The sequence below is a fragment of the Camponotus floridanus genome, unplaced genomic scaffold (assembly GCF_003227725.1).
Source record: "Camponotus floridanus strain SB8 unplaced genomic scaffold, Cflo_v7.5 scaffold27, whole genome shotgun sequence".
NCBI classification, from domain to species: domain Eukaryota; kingdom Metazoa; phylum Arthropoda; class Insecta; order Hymenoptera; family Formicidae; genus Camponotus; species Camponotus floridanus.
In genome coordinates, this window is record NW_020229403.1 from 1,142,773 (window position 1) to 1,163,732 (window position 20,960).

A 20,960-nucleotide genomic window follows, 5' to 3' on the forward strand; every position below is an offset into this window, starting at 1 on the left:
CTGTTAATTATAAAAATAATAATATGCTTAATAATTTTATTATGTTATAAATCACATAATCATGCAAGTATATCGAAATTAAAACTTCATATGATTATATGATTTATAATAGAATAAAATTATATTTATTTCTCATAGATGAGTTTTTAAAAAATGCGATTAACTATGTTAAACTGATTGGAAAAGCGAAATATCTTTGAAAAGATACATTGTGCGTTGAGTGTAGCTGCAAGTTAAGCTGTCCACAATCTTGAAAAAGAAATACGCAAAACGATTTACATCAAATTACATATTCAATCGTAAACGTGAAAAATAATTGATACTTTTTATGAGAAAGTGATTTATAACTTTGTGTTTTAGAGAATATGTATAATGTAGGAGAAATATAACGAGGGATAAAAGCTGTATAACTATAAAATCTAAAAAATATATGAATGTTAATCGTAGATTCTTTACCGGTATATAATTTTCAATTAATTAGTCAAAAGTCAACAAAATTAAATATTATAATTATTATCTTACTTATGAATATCTATAATAATTTTGCAAAAATTGTATTTCGTGTTTTACGAAAGATAATGATTGCTACTAGTTGTGTTTTTTAATAAAATACAAATTACGTCAGTGTGAACATGCGAGAGAAAGGGAAAGTGGAAAATAATATAAATAGTATAATTTCTTTAACTTGTTGCATGCTAAATTTTACAATATATTGTATAAGTTACTACAATATATTATAAAAATGCAATACAATTTGTTTTCTTTTAAATGTAGTTTTTCAGATAATTAATTTGATAAATTAATTTAACCGTAATAAAGTTTAGATTAATCAATTTTTTTGTCGAACGAGTTAATATTTTTGATATTAGCTTTGCCAGACGTGGAAATGTTATATTATCTGTTTTCGATACTACATTTTATATATCAGCAAATATATGATATGTATATTCAAAATATATATATATATATATATATATATATATTTATATATAATATTATTATAAATCTTACAATTTTACACCCGTTAAATTTAATGTTATTTTCGTAAATGGTTAAGAAAGAGATCAAGTCATGTCATATCTAAATATATAAAATTAGACTTTAGTAAATTAATTAATAGACTTTGCAACTGATTTCTTATGGAAATTATCATTAATAAAAGTGGAAAAATAAAATGAAAAAAAAGAAAAGAATATTCGTTGGCAAATCTTGTCTTTCTATTTGTGTCAAAAATAATTACAATTACAAATTAAATGTTTAAATATCTCATAATGCATCTAAGTCATAGAAAGTTTATCGAAAATAAATCACGTGATAAATTTTCGAAGCAGATTAAAGTATGTCATCGATGTTGTGATAATCTATAAAGAAACAAAACAGATTTCGTGATTTACGGTTGGCAAACAAAAATGTCAAATTTTTTTCTGTTTTATACTCACGTTACTGAATGTGGATAGAGACATTTCTATCATTCTACCTGCAGAGATTTTTGCCGGAATATTAGAAATTGCTATTATCAGAATTAAAGAACGAGCCCTTTTATACGAAAGACGGTACCAATTTATCGTAGATGTTTTCAATCCAAACTTGATGCTCTTTTACAATTATTGATTATATATTTTTAGACAGTGCTTGACAACGTTGATGTTTAATTTTTACAACAAAAATAATGTAAATATTGCGATACCTGATCTGTCAAAAGTTGACCGACATAACAATTAGTAAAAATGGAAATAATGAAAGATATAAGCATCACAAAATGAGTAAACATAGTTAACATGGCTGTAGAATCGCTATTTCCCCATTCCTATACAGTTAATATTATATAAATAATGAATTTTATTATATAAATTTATAATCATAATAATAAACTATAATGATTTGATAATGAATATTATATTAGCTATAAATTTCTGTTTAATTTAATTTAATTTAATCAACATCAAATTGATTATGCAAAATCTCGTGGAAAGTATTTTTTATGATTACCATAATAACGTAATATTCTACGAAACATAAGAGTACAGTAGATCCTACTAGTTCCACTAACCATATGAATTGCATAGCTTCCTCTACTTGTTTCAAAAAACTATAAGTGAACAATTTATTTAATTAATAATTGAGATAATAATTGATAATATTTTTTTACAATTTTTCATTTAGAACACTATTACTATAATTCTAAGAATTAATTATTAGAAATAAAAAATCATTATAGCTTATCTAATTTGCAATATTAAAATTTTTTCCACAATATTTTTCATAATAATTATAATAAATATAATATTATAACTTGAAGAAAATTATAAAACAGTTATACAAAAAATAGTCATAACACATAAAAAAATTGTGTTATATCAATTATATTTTATGATTATTTTTCACTTGTAATAAAAATTGAAAAAAAATTTATTTATGAAAACTTCTCTCCTTCATTTAATTATTTTTATAGGCTCACTTTTTTACTTTTATATGATGTTCCACAATATTGGCCAGGAAAGTCGCCACAGTTCGATCCTCAGGCTCCGTCATGTCAGTAAAATGCTGCAGTTTGGCGATTAAGACGCTCAGCTGTCCGCAAACATGCATGATAAAAAATGCCGCTAGTCCGGCCGCGCCGCATGTCACCGAATAGGTGAGCAACCCCGCGAAGAATTGCAAGGTAAATACGATCTCGTACGCCGGTGAGGCTTGCTCGTCGAACTTGACAAAGTAACTGGGGCATGAGAGGGCTCTTACCGTAGTATTCATCGGTGTTAACATTCGTCCTTTCGAGAGCGGCACGATGGTACGAAAAGATAGGCCGCCGATGTACACGAAAACAGCGGAGAAGATTGCAAATTTTCGGCCTATTCTCGCTTTGGATAGCATCGCTTTTTGATCGTTCCAATTGACGGTACTCTGCCAATCCTGCTGTACCTGTTCCAGGCACGATTGGATTTCTTTTGCGTGATAAATGAATAAACTGTACTTCATGCAACCCATCCAACAGTTTAGAAGAGGTCCTATTAACTTAACCCTCCGTTTGAAGTCACGTTCTTTCAAAAATACTAATAAAAGACCAGGCACGAGAATAAATGCAAATAAAAAATAGCAAAAAGCGTTTTGCAAACGGATCGCAATTTTTTTCGCGTTGGATGCGAATTTCGGGATTGGCCATGCACCGATCATTCGCAGAATAACGCGAGTCACTTGCACCGCGTAGTTGAAATGATTTTCGTTTGCTCGAATTGTCGTCGACGATTGTCCCGTGATTAACTTCATTTCTGATGGTATTTTAATAATTTGGTATTTTAATTAATGTTTCTTAAATTAAAATTTTATACCTAATGAATTTGATCACGAAATTCGCGTTCGCCACGTCTTTTTTAGCTCTTAAGAATTTTCATTAATTTCGTCATACGTTATTTCGGGTTTACGGATAACAGATGGTCAGGCAAGACTAGAATCTCGAGCACGACTGAGCAGGTATGTGTAATTATAGGTGGTCTGTCTCTTTTTGCGGTAAGAATAATGCGCTTGCGTGCACATAACGGCTGCGCGTATTAAAGAGCTATATGACAAAAATACAAAATAAATTACGAACCAAACTTCCGGATGAATACACCATTGATGAGCAAAGAAAGATCGTCATACACCATATGATAATTACCAAGTTTGAACTTACGATTGAGAAGGAATAATATGTTTTATGTTATATATTATTATGTAAATAGGATGTCATGTAAGTAAAATATATTATTATGATTTATTACTTGTTAATAAGAAATTTGTTACGTCGATACTGTTTCATTTAAATTATAATTTTAAATTATAAATAACAACTATAATATAATTATAAGAAGTACACAAATGTAAAAGAAAATAAATTTACATATAAAATTTCTGGTATATATTATATTTTTTTCAATAAGAATAAATTGACATTAAACTTAAATTGACAATCGCAATAATTTCTCTATACATATATGTAATTAATTTTATTAAGTTAATGTGCGTAGCATGTTCAAGCTAACGGATGTTCTAACAACCTATTAATTGGATAAATATATGAATATGTAAGCCATACATATTCACGAATAAATTTAATAAATATTGTATACTACTTACGTCAGCGGAAATACTGAGAGACAGCTCGAAGTAATTTCCGGCAGTAAATTTGATAGACGATCTGGACAGCGATGATTAACACAAGAGCGAGACTCTCTTTTCCTGGCAGACGATACCATTCGATCATGTACGAGACTTCACCGATCTTCTTGCACTGTTTGCACAGAATTGATTTTTTGTTTTTTTAAATCAGTAAAATTTCTTCTATAAATATGATTTTACAATTAGTTTAATAATTCAATAGTTCAAAAAAGTGGATACATAAAATTTTTTCTATAAGCATATTTATGCTTGCCAATAAAGTTTTATTCTTCAAAAAATAAAAACATTTTTTCAAATGTTATTATTTTATAAATACTCTAATATTTCTTTTATTGGATTAATTTATTGTGAAGATATACAATTATGTGATTCGTCATTATGTCATTATTAAACATGTAAAGAAATACTTCGAGAATGAAATTTATATCTGTCCGGCAATAAGTTCGCCAATGTAACAAAAAATAAAAATATTGAATGTAAGAGATAGAAGCAAAACAATGTATGTTATATAACGTGCAGATCTACTACTATCCCATTCCTGCAACATAAAGATTTTTGTATTTAAATATGTTGTATCTGTTATTGTAAACTGTTATTACGTGAAATAGATGGTCCGCTTTGTGGTATGCATACCGTAATAGTGTAATATCCTAGAAAGCACATGTTTAATTCCGTTATTTCCACGATAGATATTTCACGCAGTGTTTTATTCATTAGCGATACAAAACTGCAAGATATCGATTATCGTGTAAAACGATAAAAATATGATTTTTTAAATAAAATGTTAATTAATAATTTAATTATTAACGTTTGGCCAGTGAAATCATCCATGATTCATATTTTTGAATTAGACAAATATAATATAAAACATAATATAATATAAAATATAATATATATATATATATATATATACATATATATACATATATATACATATATTATATATATATACATATACTTATATGTATATATATAATATAATGTATATATGATATAAATTAATTATATATAATTTTATATGAAATATATAATATATAAAACATAATACTTAATATAAAAATATATTTATAAAAGTTTTTAAAGTTATTTATATAAATATATTTTTGATAAAATAATGGGATAAAATACTTTATATATGAGATTTATAGAGATTTAGAATAAATATTATTTATCTGTATTTTAAATATATTTTTTTCTAATTATTATATGTATATTAATAATATCTTTTGGAGAGAAAAAATATACAGCAGAAAATATAATAAAAATACAATACGAATGTTTATATTCATAGGTGCAAAGCAAAATGCAAAATTTATTCGATGTCGTGTGTGTAATTATCACGCTGCTTTTCGTTCTCAAGAAATAAGAGAACTATTCACGAAATAACTTACTTTAAGATTCCAATATGCTGCTGCACAATTATCGACAATCTCTCGTCCACAATTCCGTAAAAATCTTCTCTGCCGTTCACCAAATGCTTGATTGCACTAGAATCTCCAAGCGGCCATAAATATGCATAACGAATACGGGCGCTACGCTGCATGCACCAGCAATGATAGAATGCGTAACAAAACCCGACAAACATTGCATCTAGAAGAAAATTTCACTGACGGGATTGTATCGCACATCGACAATTACTTTGGCAACTGGGTACACCAGAGGCCGATACGTTAAATTTCGTCATCCTCCGTGATCTTGCCATTAATGAATGGCACGGCGAGGTAATAAAATACAGCATCCGCCATACATGAAGAATGAGCAAATCACTACGAGACGATGACTGAATTTTGCACTCCTAATCATAATCATCCGTTCGTCATAATATCGAGTATTCATCTAATCGTTCTTGATATGCTCGATACCTCTGCAGATATCATCCTCACGAAGGATTAGCAAAAAGTACTTAACAATGGCTATCAGACAGAAATTTAGGTGTCCGAAGATCTTCACGATATGATACGCGTCATCAACTTACAGCAACATATAAACAGCGCAGGGTATGGACAAGAAACCAATAAGACTACTGCAAATCACGTTTAGTAGCAAATAAACGCATCTTTCTATCAATAAGGTTTTTGCTGATTTTGGCCAGGCTCCAATCGATTTTAATATCCAGCGATTTAGCTGGAGGCTGATATGCATATCTTTCTCATTATCATAAATAGACAATGTTTGAATCTTGCGTAGGATCTTTATACATCGTTAAAACGCGGAAGCTTAGTAGTTACTGAAAGGATTGCGCAAAGATATACATGCACGAGAAGTTAAATACAACTGCTCCGTTTCATAGTTTTCCTCCCAAGAAATAGTTATGCGATCAACCATATCAAGATAATGAAGGGGTGCATTTTATAGTCATATTGACTTTCACAAGATCATAAGAGGGGATGATATTCTTCTCGAATTATTTCTGTTACTGTTCATGAATTACAAAAGGTCTACATTTTTCGCACAGCTATTGTCTCTGAGACTTCCGTAAGTCTTCCATAAAGATTGATAATTTTCTTGGAAATATTACAGATTATAATATATAGCTTTTTTAAATGAATTTTTGACAGATTTATATTTTATTTAAGATTACTTGCATTTTTTGTTAAGTAAAACAAATCGAAAAACTTAAAAATTCCATTCTATTATAAATTATAATCATGCCTAAGTTAAATTATTTCTTGTTTCGTGTCGACGAACTTTTTAATATGTGACTTATTATATTAAATCGATCGAAGGAAAACGTAACAAAAATACTGACTCTTTGAAAAAATACTGACTGCTGATAATTGCAAGTTAAATTTGGTTTTATAGTCTTGAAAAACGAATATATGAAATGAACTGTGATGACAATTTTGTTATAATTGTTATTAATTAATTTTGTCATAATGGTTAATAACAATACTTGTGACATTTATATCTCTAACAAAAGTCGAAAATACCATCTTACATGTTAGCATATAAATAAATAATGTTTCTTTTTTGTGTATGATATTATATAACGTTGTACGCATGCACGTGATATAAATTTGTATGTTAATGTGCGTTTATAGTATATAATATTTATATTATTTACATTATATATAAGTAATATATATCATTGTAAATATATATCATTGTACAGTTCTTAAATCCAAAAAATTTGATTTTTGTCCTACTTTACAGTAAAATGCATGTTGTGTGCATGTTGTGTACTGTAAAATGTATGTTTTATATAATATTTTAATGAAATTTACAAAGAGTGTAATTGCATAACATAAATACTTTTATATATTTATCATATATTCTAATGTCTATCAAAGATATTTTATACCACATATTCTCGATTAATATTATAAGCTACAATAAGAATATGACGCTAAAATAATTATATCTCTCTTCTTAAATATAAAATAATTATATATATCTCTCTTTAAATAATATATTATTTAAATAATATATTATTATAATATATCTTTCTTCTTAAAAAAATAATGAAGTATTTATTTCACATTTATTTCTTTTTATTTAATCAAAATGTTAAAATTATCGAATTTATTTTTATTACCAAATTTTATTATTGCACAACATTGATGTAAAAATAGCATAATTTAATATTTGACATTGTTATCTTTGATAAACAATATACATTTCTGCAATATTTCAAAACTTACTGGACTTACTTCAAGATAGCTTACTTCAAGATACCACACAGTTGAGTAACTTGTCAATCTCTCACCCAATATTATTAATGCCTTCCTGACAATTGACCAGATAATTCTTTGAATATCTGACTGTAAACATTCATGTTGTTAAATCATATATGATCACTGTGACATTGTGAGCAAGGAAATTAAACAACAATTAGTTGAAATAAAGAATTTTGTTGGCGACACTCCATTAAATGTTAATAATCTTTGGCATCGGATACAGAAACTCCTGTTTTCTCGACCCTTTTCATTGATTTGGATGCAAATCAGCAGCACTGCGACATAATAAAACAGAACATTGTTATAAAGCCGCCATAATATATATATATATATATATATATATATATATATACATATATATATATATATATATATATATAAAATTAATCGATGGTAATCATTTTTAATTAATCGATGATCAAAAATGGTCTCTACCAATATCCTGCGTGAGAGATGTTCTTCATGTTTCTTTTATCTGAGAGAGATACGACACCTTGTTTTTCAAAGTTATTTTCTGTAATATACTTTTCATAATAGCCTTGGAGCAGGCAAGAAAGTTATATTTGGATTCGATTTTATTTTAGAAAATCGCATAGAAAGAAATCATACATAAGCTGATGAACGGTAGTTTCTGTAATGTGTATATGACGAAAAGGAAATCTTTTTTTGAATTTTATTTCATAATAGTTTGCGAATCATGCTGAAGAATGGTTAAAAATTATTCTGTATATTATTTTGTAACTATGCAATCATTTTATTAGTAATTTTTTATGAACAATTAAAATATGTATATATTATATTATAATTTTTTTAAATAATAAATGGGTGGATAGTAGTAGAATATTAATAAAAACAAAAATGGACGAATGTATCCAGAATTTGAATTATAAATACATGTTCTATATAATATAAATAAATATAATTTTATATAATAATTTATATAATAATATGTATAATATAATATTACACGATTATACAGTAGCTATCCGCAGCAAGTTTATATACACCATCGCGATTCTAATAACCTAAAAAGATTAAATAAAACATATATGCATAATACACAATATATATATATATATATATATATATATATATTGTATATATATATATATATATATATATATATATTGCATTTATAGATATATTTATAGATAAAAATGTACATTTATAAAGAAGAATAAACTCGCTCTCGTGTGTAATACAATTCACTTTCCTTTAATATAATAATTTTATTATATATATATATACATGTATGTATATATACTATATACGGATTAAATATAAAAATAATTTAAATTTTATTTAATAATAAAAGAAGAAAAATCTTTATTGTTATATTAAAAGACATAGAATTGCTTAGCACCGAAACTGTCGAATGAAAGGTCGATCACTTTACTCGCCGTGAGTTTTAAAGGATAATTACAATTACTAGGATAAGATAACGAGTTTGTTTATTAGGTACCAATCAAGCGTGCAACAAGTTATATAAACTTTATTTCTCTATGCAAAATATAAAGAGTGTACTTTATTGGTGTTTCTTGTTTTATTATAATAATTTTTTTCAAACTATGCGTATTCTTTGTTATTTTTTATTTTAATATATTTTTTCTTTGATTATAAATATATTTGACGTTGTACCTATATTATACCTATATACATATTAATTTTTGTTATCTGTGTACCTTACTTGATTATTTAAAATTTCCCCAATGTAACTCAATATAAAAATATTAAAGGTAAAAGATATGAACATTATGGCATATGTCAGAAAGGAGTGTGCATCGTTCCGTTTCCATCCCTATATAAAGAAGCATTATTTATATATTATTTTATTTTAAAAAATACAGTATATATGTTAAAGACCTGCATGCGATGTAAAAAAATCAGTTATTAACAAATGCTACTATTAAATGGTACTATTGTGTACCGTTATCACATAATATCCTAGCAGACACAACACGAAAGTGCTACCAATAATCTCGATAAAATACATTTCTCCTATAAGATGTTGTATGTGCTGTAAAAATCTAGAAATCGATATTGCATGGGATAATTTCTAAAATTACATCTTTGTTAAAGATATTCTTTTCAAGTTAATAAAATATTTTTATTATATAAATGTCTTGAATTATGAGATTAATAATCCAATAGTTAAATGGTAGTTTTTTTTGACAATGAGTTGAATATTTAACAAGTAAACACTTGCAGAGCTAAAATTTTCAAAAGCATAAAATAATTAATTTTAATCTTTAAGAAAAGGAAAAATCGTCGCAAATCAATGCAGAAAAATTAAATCGGTTATTAACAATTAATTATTAGCAAATCAAAAATTAACGTAAGATACAGAATAATTTGAGTTGCTTACCTATGTATCCTTATGTGATACAGAATAATCGCTGCCAATCTTCGAGCAGTGACATGACTCTGCGACCACTGAGCCTCATTTAGTAGATTTTAAAGCCAAGTGGCCAGCATTTCGGGTTGCAAGCGTGCATGGTAAACAATGCGATGACGCCTGAAACATTCGCTATAATGACATATACGAAGATATCGATCAGTAAATGTATCGAGAACATGATTTCGTAAGCGGGACCTGCACTGCAGATCGAAGAAGATATAATAATGACCGTGTACTAGCGGTCTGATAGGGACGTCCTATTGACGATGATCTTGCCGCGAAATATCGGCTGTATCAGACGATAAGTAAAGCCGTTGGAGAAATAGAGTGGTGCAAATCAAAATAAAACAACCGGCTTATCGTTCCAGCATAATTTTACGATCATTTACATCTGATTGACATTTCACCAGTTCTTCTCCATGTGTTTCACGCATTTTCTGATGCTATCTTCCCGTAACATAAGGATGCAATACATAGTGGGCACCATAATATAAAAACAATGTGTGCCGGTCATCTTCAGTCTGCTCTTGAACGTATCCAAGATCAGAAACATGTACAATACCCACGGTATTGTACAGATTAAAGGCAGTAAGCAACACACGCTGATCAACCCTAAGATCAAAACCTATGCACTTGCGATATATCTTATGTCACTTCATATTTAGCGTTGTGTAAATCTACGGGTCGAACATGATATGGATTGGCGACAAAAGAAATGGATTCTCTTCCGATATTTGTTCGCGAGAAGATTACGCTATTACGACTGACAGATGAAACTACGATAAAACTTGTTGGCCATGAGTACATTATATACACACTTTTGTGTCTGGGAGGGTGAAGCACCTTTGTAACCACAGTGGTTCGGCACAGTTAAAAGTTCAGTAAGGGGTTTGCGTGTGCGCGATTTTTCGCCACAAGTAATTATAAAATCGATTCACGGAGCCAAATATTATTTGGTTTACGAAAATATTATTTTGTATTTGATCATATATTAAATCTTATAAATAGATTAATACTCGATAAATTTTATAAATTTTAAATTATATAATTTTATATCATTTACGTGAATTAAGGACGCGTGAAGTCGTAAGAAGTCAAGTCATGTCATATCTAAAATTATATTTTAGTAAGTAAATTAATTGAAAGACTTTGCGTCTGATTTCTTATGAAACCTGACGCATTGAGTGGAAAAATGAAATAAAAAAAAAGAAATATTCATTGGCAAATCTTATCTATTTGTGTCAAAAATAATTACAAATACATATTAAATGTTTAAGCATCTCATATTATATCTAAGTAGAAGGTTCATTGAAAATATGATATCATATGATAAATTTTCGAAGTAAATTAAAATACGTTATCGATGTTGTGATAATCTATGAAGAAACAAAACAGATTTCGTAATTTACGGTTGGCAAACAAAAACGACAAACTTTTATATTGCTTTATACTCACGTTACTAAATGTAGGTAGAGACATTTCTATCATTCCACCTGCAGAGATTTTTATCGGAATATTAGAAATTGCCATTATCAGGATTAAAGAACGAGCTCTTCTATATGAAAGACAATACCAATTTATCGTAGATGTTATCAATCCAACCTTGATACTCTATTACAGTTATCGATTATATATTTTAGACAGTGCTTGATAACATTGATGTTAAATTTTCATAGCAAAAATAAGGCAAATATTGCGATACCTGATCTGTCAAAAGTTGACCGACATAACAATTAGTAAAAATGGAAATAGTAAAAGATATGAGCATCACAAAATGAGTTAACATAGTTAACATCGCTGTAGAATCGCTATTTCCCCATTCCTATACGGTTAATATTATAATTGAATTTAATATATAAATTTATAATTATAATAATAAACTATAATGATTTTATAATGAATATTATATTAGAGCTATAAATCTCTGTTTAATTTAATTTAATTTAATCAACATCAAATTAATTATGCAAAATCTCGTGGAAAGTATTTTTCATGATTACCATAATAACGTAATATTCTACGAAACATAAGATTACAGTAGATCCTACTAGTTCCACTAACCATATGAATTGCATAGCTTCCTCTACTTGTTTCAAAAAACTGTAAATGAATAATTTATTTAGTTAATAATTGATAATATTTTTTTACAATTTTTCATTTAGAGCACTGTTACTATAATTCTAAGAATTAATTAATAATGTTAAAAATAAAAAATCATTATAGCTTATCTAATTTGCAATATTAAAATTTTTTCCACAATATTTTTCATAATAATTATAATAAATATAATATTATAATTTGAAGAAAATTATAAAACAGTTATACACTGAAAAATAGTCATAACACATAAAAAAATTGTGTTATATCAATTATATTTTATGATTATTTTTTACTTGTAACAAAAATAAAAAAAATTAATATGAAAACCTCCTTTACTTAATCACTTTTATAAGCTCACTTTTTTACTTTTATTTGATGTTCCACAATATTGGCCAACAAAGTCGCAACAGTTCGGTCTTTCAGCTCCGTTATGTTATTAAAATGCTGCAGTTTGCCGATCAAGACACTCAGCTGTCCGCAAATGTGCATGATGAAAAATGCCGCTAGTCCGGCCGCGCCACATGTCACCGAATAGGTGAGCATTCCCGCGAAGAATTGCAGGGTAAATACGATCTCATACGCCGGCGAGGCTTGCTCGTCGAACTTGCCAAAGTAGCTGGGACACGAGAGAGCTCTTATCGTGGTATTCATCGGTGTTAACATTCGTCCTTTTGAGAGCGGTACGATGGTACGATAAGACAACCCGCCGATGTACATGAAGACAGCGGAGAAGATGACGAATTTTCGGCCTATTCTCGCCTTGGATAGCATCACTTTTCGATCGTTCCAATTGACGGTACTCTGCCAATCCTGTTGTACTTGTTCCAGGCACGATTGTATTTCTTTCGCGCGATAAATGAATAAACTATATTTCATACAACCCATCCAACAATTTAGAAGGGGTCCTAATATCTTAACCCTCCGCTTGAAGTCACGTTCTTTCAGAAATATTAATAAAAGACCAGGTACAAGAATAAATGCAAATAAAAAATAGCAAAAAACGTTCTGCAAACGGATCGCAATTTTTTTCGCGTTGGATGCGAATTTCGGTATCGGCCATGCACCGATCATTTGTAGAATAATGCGAGTCACTTGTACCGCATAATTGAAATGATTTTCGTTTTCCTGAATTGTTTTTGACGAACGTTCCGTAATTAGCTTCATTTCTGATGGTATATAATTTAGTATTTTTTATTTAATTAATGTATATTAAGTTAAAATTTTATATGTAATGAATTTGATCGTGAATTTCACGTTTGCCACGTCTCTTTGACTGTTAGGAATTTTCATTAAATTCATTAATTTCGTCATACGTTATTTCAAGTTTACGGATAACAGATGGTCAGACAAGATCAGAAGCTCGAGCACAACTGAACAGGTGTGTGTAATTATAGGCTCTCTCTTTTTATGCAGTAAGAACAATGCGCTTGCGTGTACAAAACGGCTGCGTGTAATAAAGGGGTATATGAGAAAAATATTACGAATAAAATTTCTGGATGAATACCCCATTAATAAACACAGAAAAGATCGTCATATTATACTAATAATTGTCAAGTTTAAACTTACGATTGAATAAGAATATGTTTTGTGCTACGTATTATTATGTAAACAGGATGTCATGAAAGTAAAATATTATGAGTGATATGTTAATAAGAAATTTGTTACGTCGATACTGTTTCATTTAAATTATAACTTTAGGTTATAAATAACAACTCTAATATAATTATAAGAAGTATACAAATGTAAAAAAAAATAAATTTACATATAAAATTTCTGGTATAAATGAGAATAAAAGATTTGGAAATTTGTGTCTGCGTTAGTTAATATCATAAACGGTACTAGATGTGAAGAATTCTGTACATTATTAAAGCGCAAGATCTCGCTATTGAAAGGATTGTGCAAAAATACAAGCGCAGGAAGTAAAGTATGACTGCGTCGTTTCGTGAGGATTCCCTTTCAAGAAATAAGTTGTCATGCTATTAGTTACATCAGGACAATAAAGAGTGCATTTTATAGTCATATTGATTTAAGATGAAGAAAGATTATTTCTCTCGAACTATTTCTGCTACTGTTCATGAATTAGATATACGAGATTTTGGGTGCCTTCCTTTTCATAAAGACTGAAGATTTTTTCCCTTAAAGTAACATAGATTATAATATATACATATATACACAAGGTAAAGATAATATGTATTTATATAATTCGCGCGTATATGAAATAGTATAAAAATAGAATAAGTCTTTCTTAAATTTGCGTTAATTGTAGTGTATAAATACAGAATAAAAAGAAAAATATGCGAATTTTTTAATACAAAATATTCAAACATTCTTATTTTATTCTTTCTATCTTATATTTATGTATTTACACATTTTATTTTTTCTACAATCTGTTATACACGTTGTTATATCTATTAAATAATTCTTGGAAATGTTTTGGCAAGGCGATGAAAGCTTAAGAAGTTATATAATCTTAAAAAAATTATATATTTTATTAACAATAAAATGTCATATTTTTGTTTTATTAATTTTAATTTTTATATTTAAGATAGATTTTTCTATTTTATTTAAGATTGATGAATTTTCTGTTAATTATAAAAATAATAATATGCTTAATAATTTTATTATATTATAAATCACATAATCATGCAAGTATATCGAAATTAAGACTTCATATGATTATGTGATTTATAATAGAATAAAATTATATTTATTTCTCATAGATAAGTTTTTAAAAAATGCGATTAACTATGTTAAACTGATTGGAAAAGCGAAATATCTTTGAAAAGATACATTGTGCGTTGAGTGTAGCTGCAAGTTAAGCTGTCCACAATCTTGAAAAAGAAATACGCGAAACGATTTACATCCAATTACGTATTCAATCGTAAACGTGAAAAATAATTGATACTTTTTATGAGAAAGTGATTTATAACTTTGTGTTTTAGAGAATATGTATAATGTAGGAGAGATATAACGAGGGATAAAAGCTGTATAACTATAAAATCTAAAAAATGAATGTTAATCGTAGATTCTTTACCGGTATATAATTTTCAATTAATTAGTCAAAAGTCAACAAAATTAAATATTATAATTATTATCTTACTTATGAATATCTATAATAATTTTGCAAAAATTGTATTTCGTATTTTACGAAAGATAATGATTGCTAATAGCTGTGTTTTTTAATAAAATACAAATTACGTCAGTGTGAACATGCGAGAGAAAGGGAAAGTGGAAAATAATATAAATAGTGTAATTTCTTTAACTTGTGTTGCATGCTAAATTTTACAATATATTGTATAAGTTACTATATTGTAAAAATGCAATACAATTTGTTTTCTTTTAAATGTAGTTTTTCAGATAATTAATTTGATAAATTAATTTAACTGTAATAAAGTTTAGATTAATCAATTTTTTGTCGAACGAGTTAATATTTTTGATATTAGCTTTGCCAGACGTGAAAATGTTATATTATCTGTTTTCGATATTACATTTTATATATCAGCAAATATATGATATGTATATTCAAATTATATATATATATATATATATATATATATATATATTTATTTATATATTATTATAAATCTTACAATTTTACACCCGTTAAATTTAATGTTATTTTCGTAAATGGTTAAGAAAGTAAGAGATCAAATCATGTCATATCTAAATATATAAAATTAGATTTTAGTAAGTAAATTAATTAATAGATTTTGCAACTGATTTCTTATGGAAATTATTATTAATAAAAGTGGAAAAATAAAATAAAAAATAAAAGAAAAGAATATTTGTTGGCAAATCTTGTCTTTCTATTTGTGTCAAAAATAATTACAATTACAGTTTAAATGTTTAAATATCTCATAATGCATCTAAGTCATAGAAAGTTTATCGAAAATAAATCACGTGATAAATTTTCGAAGCAGATTAAGGTATGTCATCGATGTTGTCATAATCTATAAAGAAACAAAACAGATTTCGTGATTTACGGTTGGCAAACAAAAATGTCAAATTTTTTTCTGTTTTATACTCACGTTACTGAATGTGCATAGAGATATTTCTATCATTCCACCTGCAGAGATTTTTGCCGGAATATTAGAAATTGCTATTATCAGAATTAAAGAACGAGCCCTTTGATACGAAAGATGGTACCAATTTATCGTAGATGTTTTCAATCCAAACTTGATGCTCTATTACAATTATTGATTATATATTTTTAGACAGTGCTTGACAACGTTGATGTTTAATTTTCACAACAAAAATAATACAAATATTGCGATACCTCATCTGTCAAAAGTTGACCGACATAACAATTAGTAAAAATGGAAATAGTAAAAGATATGAACATCACAAACTGAGTTAACATAGTTAACATCGCTGTAAAATCGCTATTTCCCCATTCCTATACGGTTAATATTATAAATGAATTTTATTATATAAATTTATAATTATAATAATAAACTATAATGATTTTATAATGAATATTATATTAGAGCTATAAATCTCTGTTTAATTTAATTTAATTTAATCAACATCAAATTAATTATGCAAAATCTCGTGGAAAGTATTTTTCATGATTACCATAATAACGTAATATTCTACGAAACATAAGATTGCAGTAGATCCTACTAGTTCCACTAACCATATGAATTGCATAGCGTCCTCTACTTGTTTCAAAAAACTGTAAATGAATAATTTATTTAGTTAATAATTGATAATATTTTTTTACAATTTTTCATTTAGAGCACTGTTACTATAATTCTAAGAATTAATTAATAATGTTAGAAATAAAAAATCATTATAACTTATCTAATTTGCAGTATTAAAATTTTTTCCACAATATTTTTCATAATAATTATAATAAATATAATATTATAATTTGAAGAAAATTATAAAACAGTTATACACTGAAAAATAGTCATAACACATAAAAAAATTGTGTTATATCAATTATATTTTATGATTATTTTTTACTTGTAACAAAAATAAAAAAAATTTATATGAAAACCTCCTTCACTTAATCACTTTTATAAGCTCACTTTTTTACTTTTATTTGATGTTCCACAATATTGGCTAACAAAGTCGCAACAGTTCGGTCTTTCAGCTCCGTTATGTTATTAAAATGCTGCAGTTTGCGGATCAAAACACTCAGCTGTCCGCAAACGTGCATGATAAAAAATGCCGCTAGTCCGGCCCCGCCGCATGTCACCGAATAGGTGAGCATTCCCGCGAAGAATTGCAGGGTAAATACGATCTCATACGCCGGCGAGGCTTGCTCGTCGAACTTGCCAAAGTAACTGGGATACGAGAAAGCTCTTACCGTGGTATTCATCGGTGTTAACATTCGTCCTTTCGAGAGCGGCACAATGGTACGAATAGATAGGCCGCCGATGTATATGAAGACAGCGGAGAAGATGACGAATTTTCGGCCTATTCTCGCCTTGGATAGCATCGCTTTTCGATCGTTCCAATTGACGGTACTCTGCCAATCCTGTTGTACTTGTTCCAGGCACGATTGTATTTCTTTCGCGTGATAAATGAATAAACTATATTTCATACAACCCATCCAACAGTTTAGAAGAGGTCCTATCATCTTAACCCTCCGTTTGAAGTCGCGTTCTTTCAGAAATATTAATAAAAGACCAGATACAAGAATAAATGCAAATAAAAAATAGCAAAAAACGTTTTGCAAACGAATCGCAATTTTTTTCGCGTTAGATGCGAATTTCGGTATCGGCCATACACCGATCATTTGTAGAATAATGCGAGTCACTTGTACCGCATAATTGAAATGATTTTCGTTTTCCTGAATTGTTTTTGACGAACGTTCCGTGATTAGCTTCATTTCTGATGGCATTTTAATAATTTAGTATTTTTTACTTAATTAATGTTTATTAAGTTAAAATTTTATATGTAATAAATTTGATCGTGTATTTCACGTTTGCCACGTCTCTTTTGACTGTTGGGAATTTTCATTAATTTCGTCATACGTTATTTCAGGTTTACGAATAACAGATGGTCAAACAAGACTAGAAGCTCGAGCACGACTGAACAGGTGTGTGTAATTATAGGCTCTCTCTTTTTATGCAGTAAGAACAATGCGCTTGCGTGTACGAAACGGCTGCGCGTAATAAAGGGCATATATGAGAAAAATATTACGAATCAAATTTCCGGATGAAAATACGATTGACGAGCAAAGAAAAGACCGTCATACTCCATACGGTAATTACCAAGTTTGAATTTACGATTAAAAAGGAATAATATGTTTTGTGCTATATTATTATTATGTAAACAGGATGTCGTGTAAGTAAAATATTGATTTATTACTTGCTAATAAAAAATGTGTTACGTGGATACGTCATTTATGTTATAACTTTAAATTATAAATAACAATTGTAATATAATTATAAGAAATCATACAAATGTAAAAGAAAATATAAATTTACATATAAAATTTCTAGCAAAATGAGAATGAAAGATTCGGAAATGTTTGTGTTTGCGTTAATTAATATTACAAACGGTACTATTTACATTCGGCAGAAATTTATAAACTTCTGTTTAGATTCTCTACAATGGTTCTACATCCTTTATTTAATTGAAATTTTATTATTTAAATGCTGGTTGTCCGTAATATATTAAGATATGCTACTGATGTCCGTACGATCTAAAATAACGTAATTATATGGTTCATTTAATATTTCATTAATTAAGATTTGCAAGACAAAGCTTTACCTATAATCATTATTATCTAATGTTTAAAAAAAAATTATATACATATATGAGAAATATATGAAATGGAAACACTTACAGCACCAAAACTATTGAGAGATAGATCCATAAATTTTCCCGCAGTGATTTTAATAGGTACACTAGATACCGCGATCATTAAAGTGAGACCACGAGCAGTTTTGTGAGGGATGCGATACCAATCGAGAGTACAAGAAGTAACGTACATTTTCATGCTCTACAATCGTATGAAACCAATCAACGAGTTTTGCTATTTGTATTAACTATTATCGCTTAATACCTGGTCCGTGAGTAGCTCGCCAATAAAGCACAATATGAAAATATTAAAGATGAATGTTAAAAGAAGTATAGTATATGTCGTCATAGATACTGCATTTTTAGTTTCCCACTCCTATAAAACGCGCGTCAAAAATATGTTTTGCACTGTTAATTGTATTTTCAATTTTTGTATATAATATTATACTTATTTAAAATAAATTTCATACCATTATTATATAATATCCAAGAAGACACAATATGAACGTACATCCGATTACTTCTATCAGACACGTATATTGCAAAATTTCTTCTACTTTGTTTAAAAAGCTAAGATGATATTAATAATACTACTTTATTTTTATTAATTTATATTCAAAGAGCAACATTTTAAAAAGATTTTAAAATTTAATTGGCATAAACGATCGCAATAATTACCTCTTAATTCTAATATGTTGCTTCACAACAGCTGCCAATTTCTGATTAGCGTTTTTGTCGCAAAACTGTTTAATCTGCGTAAGATTCTTCATCCTGGCGATAAGAATTTTCAATTGACCACATGCGTGCAGTACCAAAAGAGCTGCCAGACTGCAGGTACCACTGGTTACCGAGTACTGCACGAATCCAGAAAGAAACTGAATAATGAAGACGATTTCGTAAGCAGGTGTTTTTTGCGGATCGAAGAACACGTAATAACCGTCGAATCCCATTGGCCTGATCGTTACATTTTGTAGCGTGATGATGACTCCTCGTGACAAGGGCATAATTGTGCGATACGAAAATCCGCTGCCGTAGACGAAGGCTACGCAGAGGATCGCGAGACTACGGCCGATTCTCGAATTGCCCATCATAATCCTACGATCTTCCGCCAGATTTAATTTCCTCCAATCTTCCTCGATGTGCCTGATGCAGTCCTTGATGCGATCACCTCGGCAAATTAGCACCGCGTGCTTCAACACGGCCATCAAACAGTTGCACATAGGACCGATCATTTTAAGGCGACGACGCGTATTTCTCTCCTTGAGAAACATTTTCAGCACTCCTGGCACGAAGATAAAGTACAGTAGAATCTGACATAGGATTCTAAACATTTTTATCCAGGCGAGCCTGAAACCGGACGAATTGTCCTGCGATGGCCATACGCCAATTAAATTTAAAACATAACGCGTCACTTGCACGGTGCGTCTGATGTCGTTTCTATGAATAGTATGTGCTTGATAATCCATTTGATTCAAATGTTGCTAAGGAACTGATTAACGTACTGATATGAAGCGGGAAATGTAACGGCAGTGCGCTTGCGTCTTTTAAAAGCGGAAGAGAAATGGAATCGGTAGTAGATATAGCAATTATTATCTGTAATCTTTTTTTCTCTTTTATAAATCGCGGAAAAGTTGCAAACATCGAGGACTTTCGAGGAAGGAGGTATTGCAAAGTTACGGACGTGCAGTGACTTTAGAAAGTAGCAAGTACGAGAAAATAGAGAGAAAAAATAGCAACCACGGTGGAGAAAAGCGGTATTGATCTTTCGATGACGATGCACGTGTTCCGTGCTCAATGACTACTTTACTACAGATTAAGTAAAAAGTACAAGGTTGAAACATGAAGAATCATATAGAGATTGCGTGATACATAACATG

At 28.7% G+C, this 20,960-nt stretch overlaps 4 protein-coding genes and 1 pseudogene across 5 annotated transcripts; all 5 read right to left on the reverse strand.

The window, feature by feature from the left end:
• Positions 1 to 1,243: 1,243 nt before the first annotated feature.
• Positions 1,244 to 3,420, reverse strand: LOC105252259 (odorant receptor 49a-like). The gene is made up of 5 exons (XM_025409503.1): positions 2,459 to 3,420; positions 1,990 to 2,089; positions 1,688 to 1,807; positions 1,440 to 1,595; positions 1,244 to 1,361 (listed from the first exon to the last, which is right to left on the reverse strand). The coding sequence occupies exons 1-5, from the start codon at positions 3,262 to 3,264 to the stop codon at positions 1,308 to 1,310; spliced, it is 1,236 nt and encodes a 411-aa protein (XP_025265288.1). The 5' UTR covers positions 3,265 to 3,420; the 3' UTR covers positions 1,244 to 1,307.
• A 563-nt stretch (positions 3,421 to 3,983) lies between these two features.
• LOC112638236 lies at positions 3,984 to 6,294 on the reverse strand (annotated as a pseudogene).
• Positions 6,295 to 11,549: 5,255 nt separating this feature from the next.
• Positions 11,550 to 13,502, reverse strand: LOC112638240 (odorant receptor 13a-like). Its single transcript, XM_025409593.1, has 5 exons — positions 12,686 to 13,502; positions 12,228 to 12,327; positions 11,930 to 12,049; positions 11,683 to 11,838; positions 11,550 to 11,603 (listed from the first exon to the last, which is right to left on the reverse strand). Exons 1-5 carry the CDS (start codon positions 13,489 to 13,491, stop codon positions 11,550 to 11,552), a joined length of 1,236 nt encoding a protein of 411 aa, XP_025265378.1. The 5' UTR covers positions 13,492 to 13,502.
• A 2,659-nt stretch (positions 13,503 to 16,161) lies between these two features.
• LOC109610065 (odorant receptor 4-like) lies at positions 16,162 to 18,193 on the reverse strand. Of its 2 annotated transcripts, none has more exons than XM_025409502.1 (5): positions 17,642 to 18,193; positions 16,964 to 17,002; positions 16,604 to 16,723; positions 16,356 to 16,511; positions 16,162 to 16,277 (listed from the first exon to the last, which is right to left on the reverse strand). In XM_025409502.1, the coding sequence occupies exons 1-5, from the start codon at positions 18,176 to 18,178 to the stop codon at positions 16,224 to 16,226; spliced, it is 906 nt and encodes a 301-aa protein (XP_025265287.1). In that variant the 5' UTR covers positions 18,179 to 18,193; the 3' UTR covers positions 16,162 to 16,223. The 2 variants fall into 2 exon arrangements, with proteins under 2 accessions (XP_025265287.1, XP_025265286.1); XM_025409501.1 differs by having other exon boundaries at positions 16,903 to 17,002; positions 17,361 to 18,193.
• Positions 18,194 to 18,931: 738 nt separating this feature from the next.
• LOC105252262 (odorant receptor Or2) lies at positions 18,932 to 20,645 on the reverse strand. Its single transcript, XM_011259567.2, has 5 exons — positions 19,762 to 20,645; positions 19,554 to 19,653; positions 19,349 to 19,459; positions 19,130 to 19,285; positions 18,932 to 18,985 (listed from the first exon to the last, which is right to left on the reverse strand). Exons 1-5 carry the CDS (start codon positions 20,547 to 20,549, stop codon positions 18,932 to 18,934), a joined length of 1,209 nt encoding a protein of 402 aa, XP_011257869.1. The 5' UTR covers positions 20,550 to 20,645.
• Between the last annotated feature and the right edge of the window lie 315 nt (positions 20,646 to 20,960).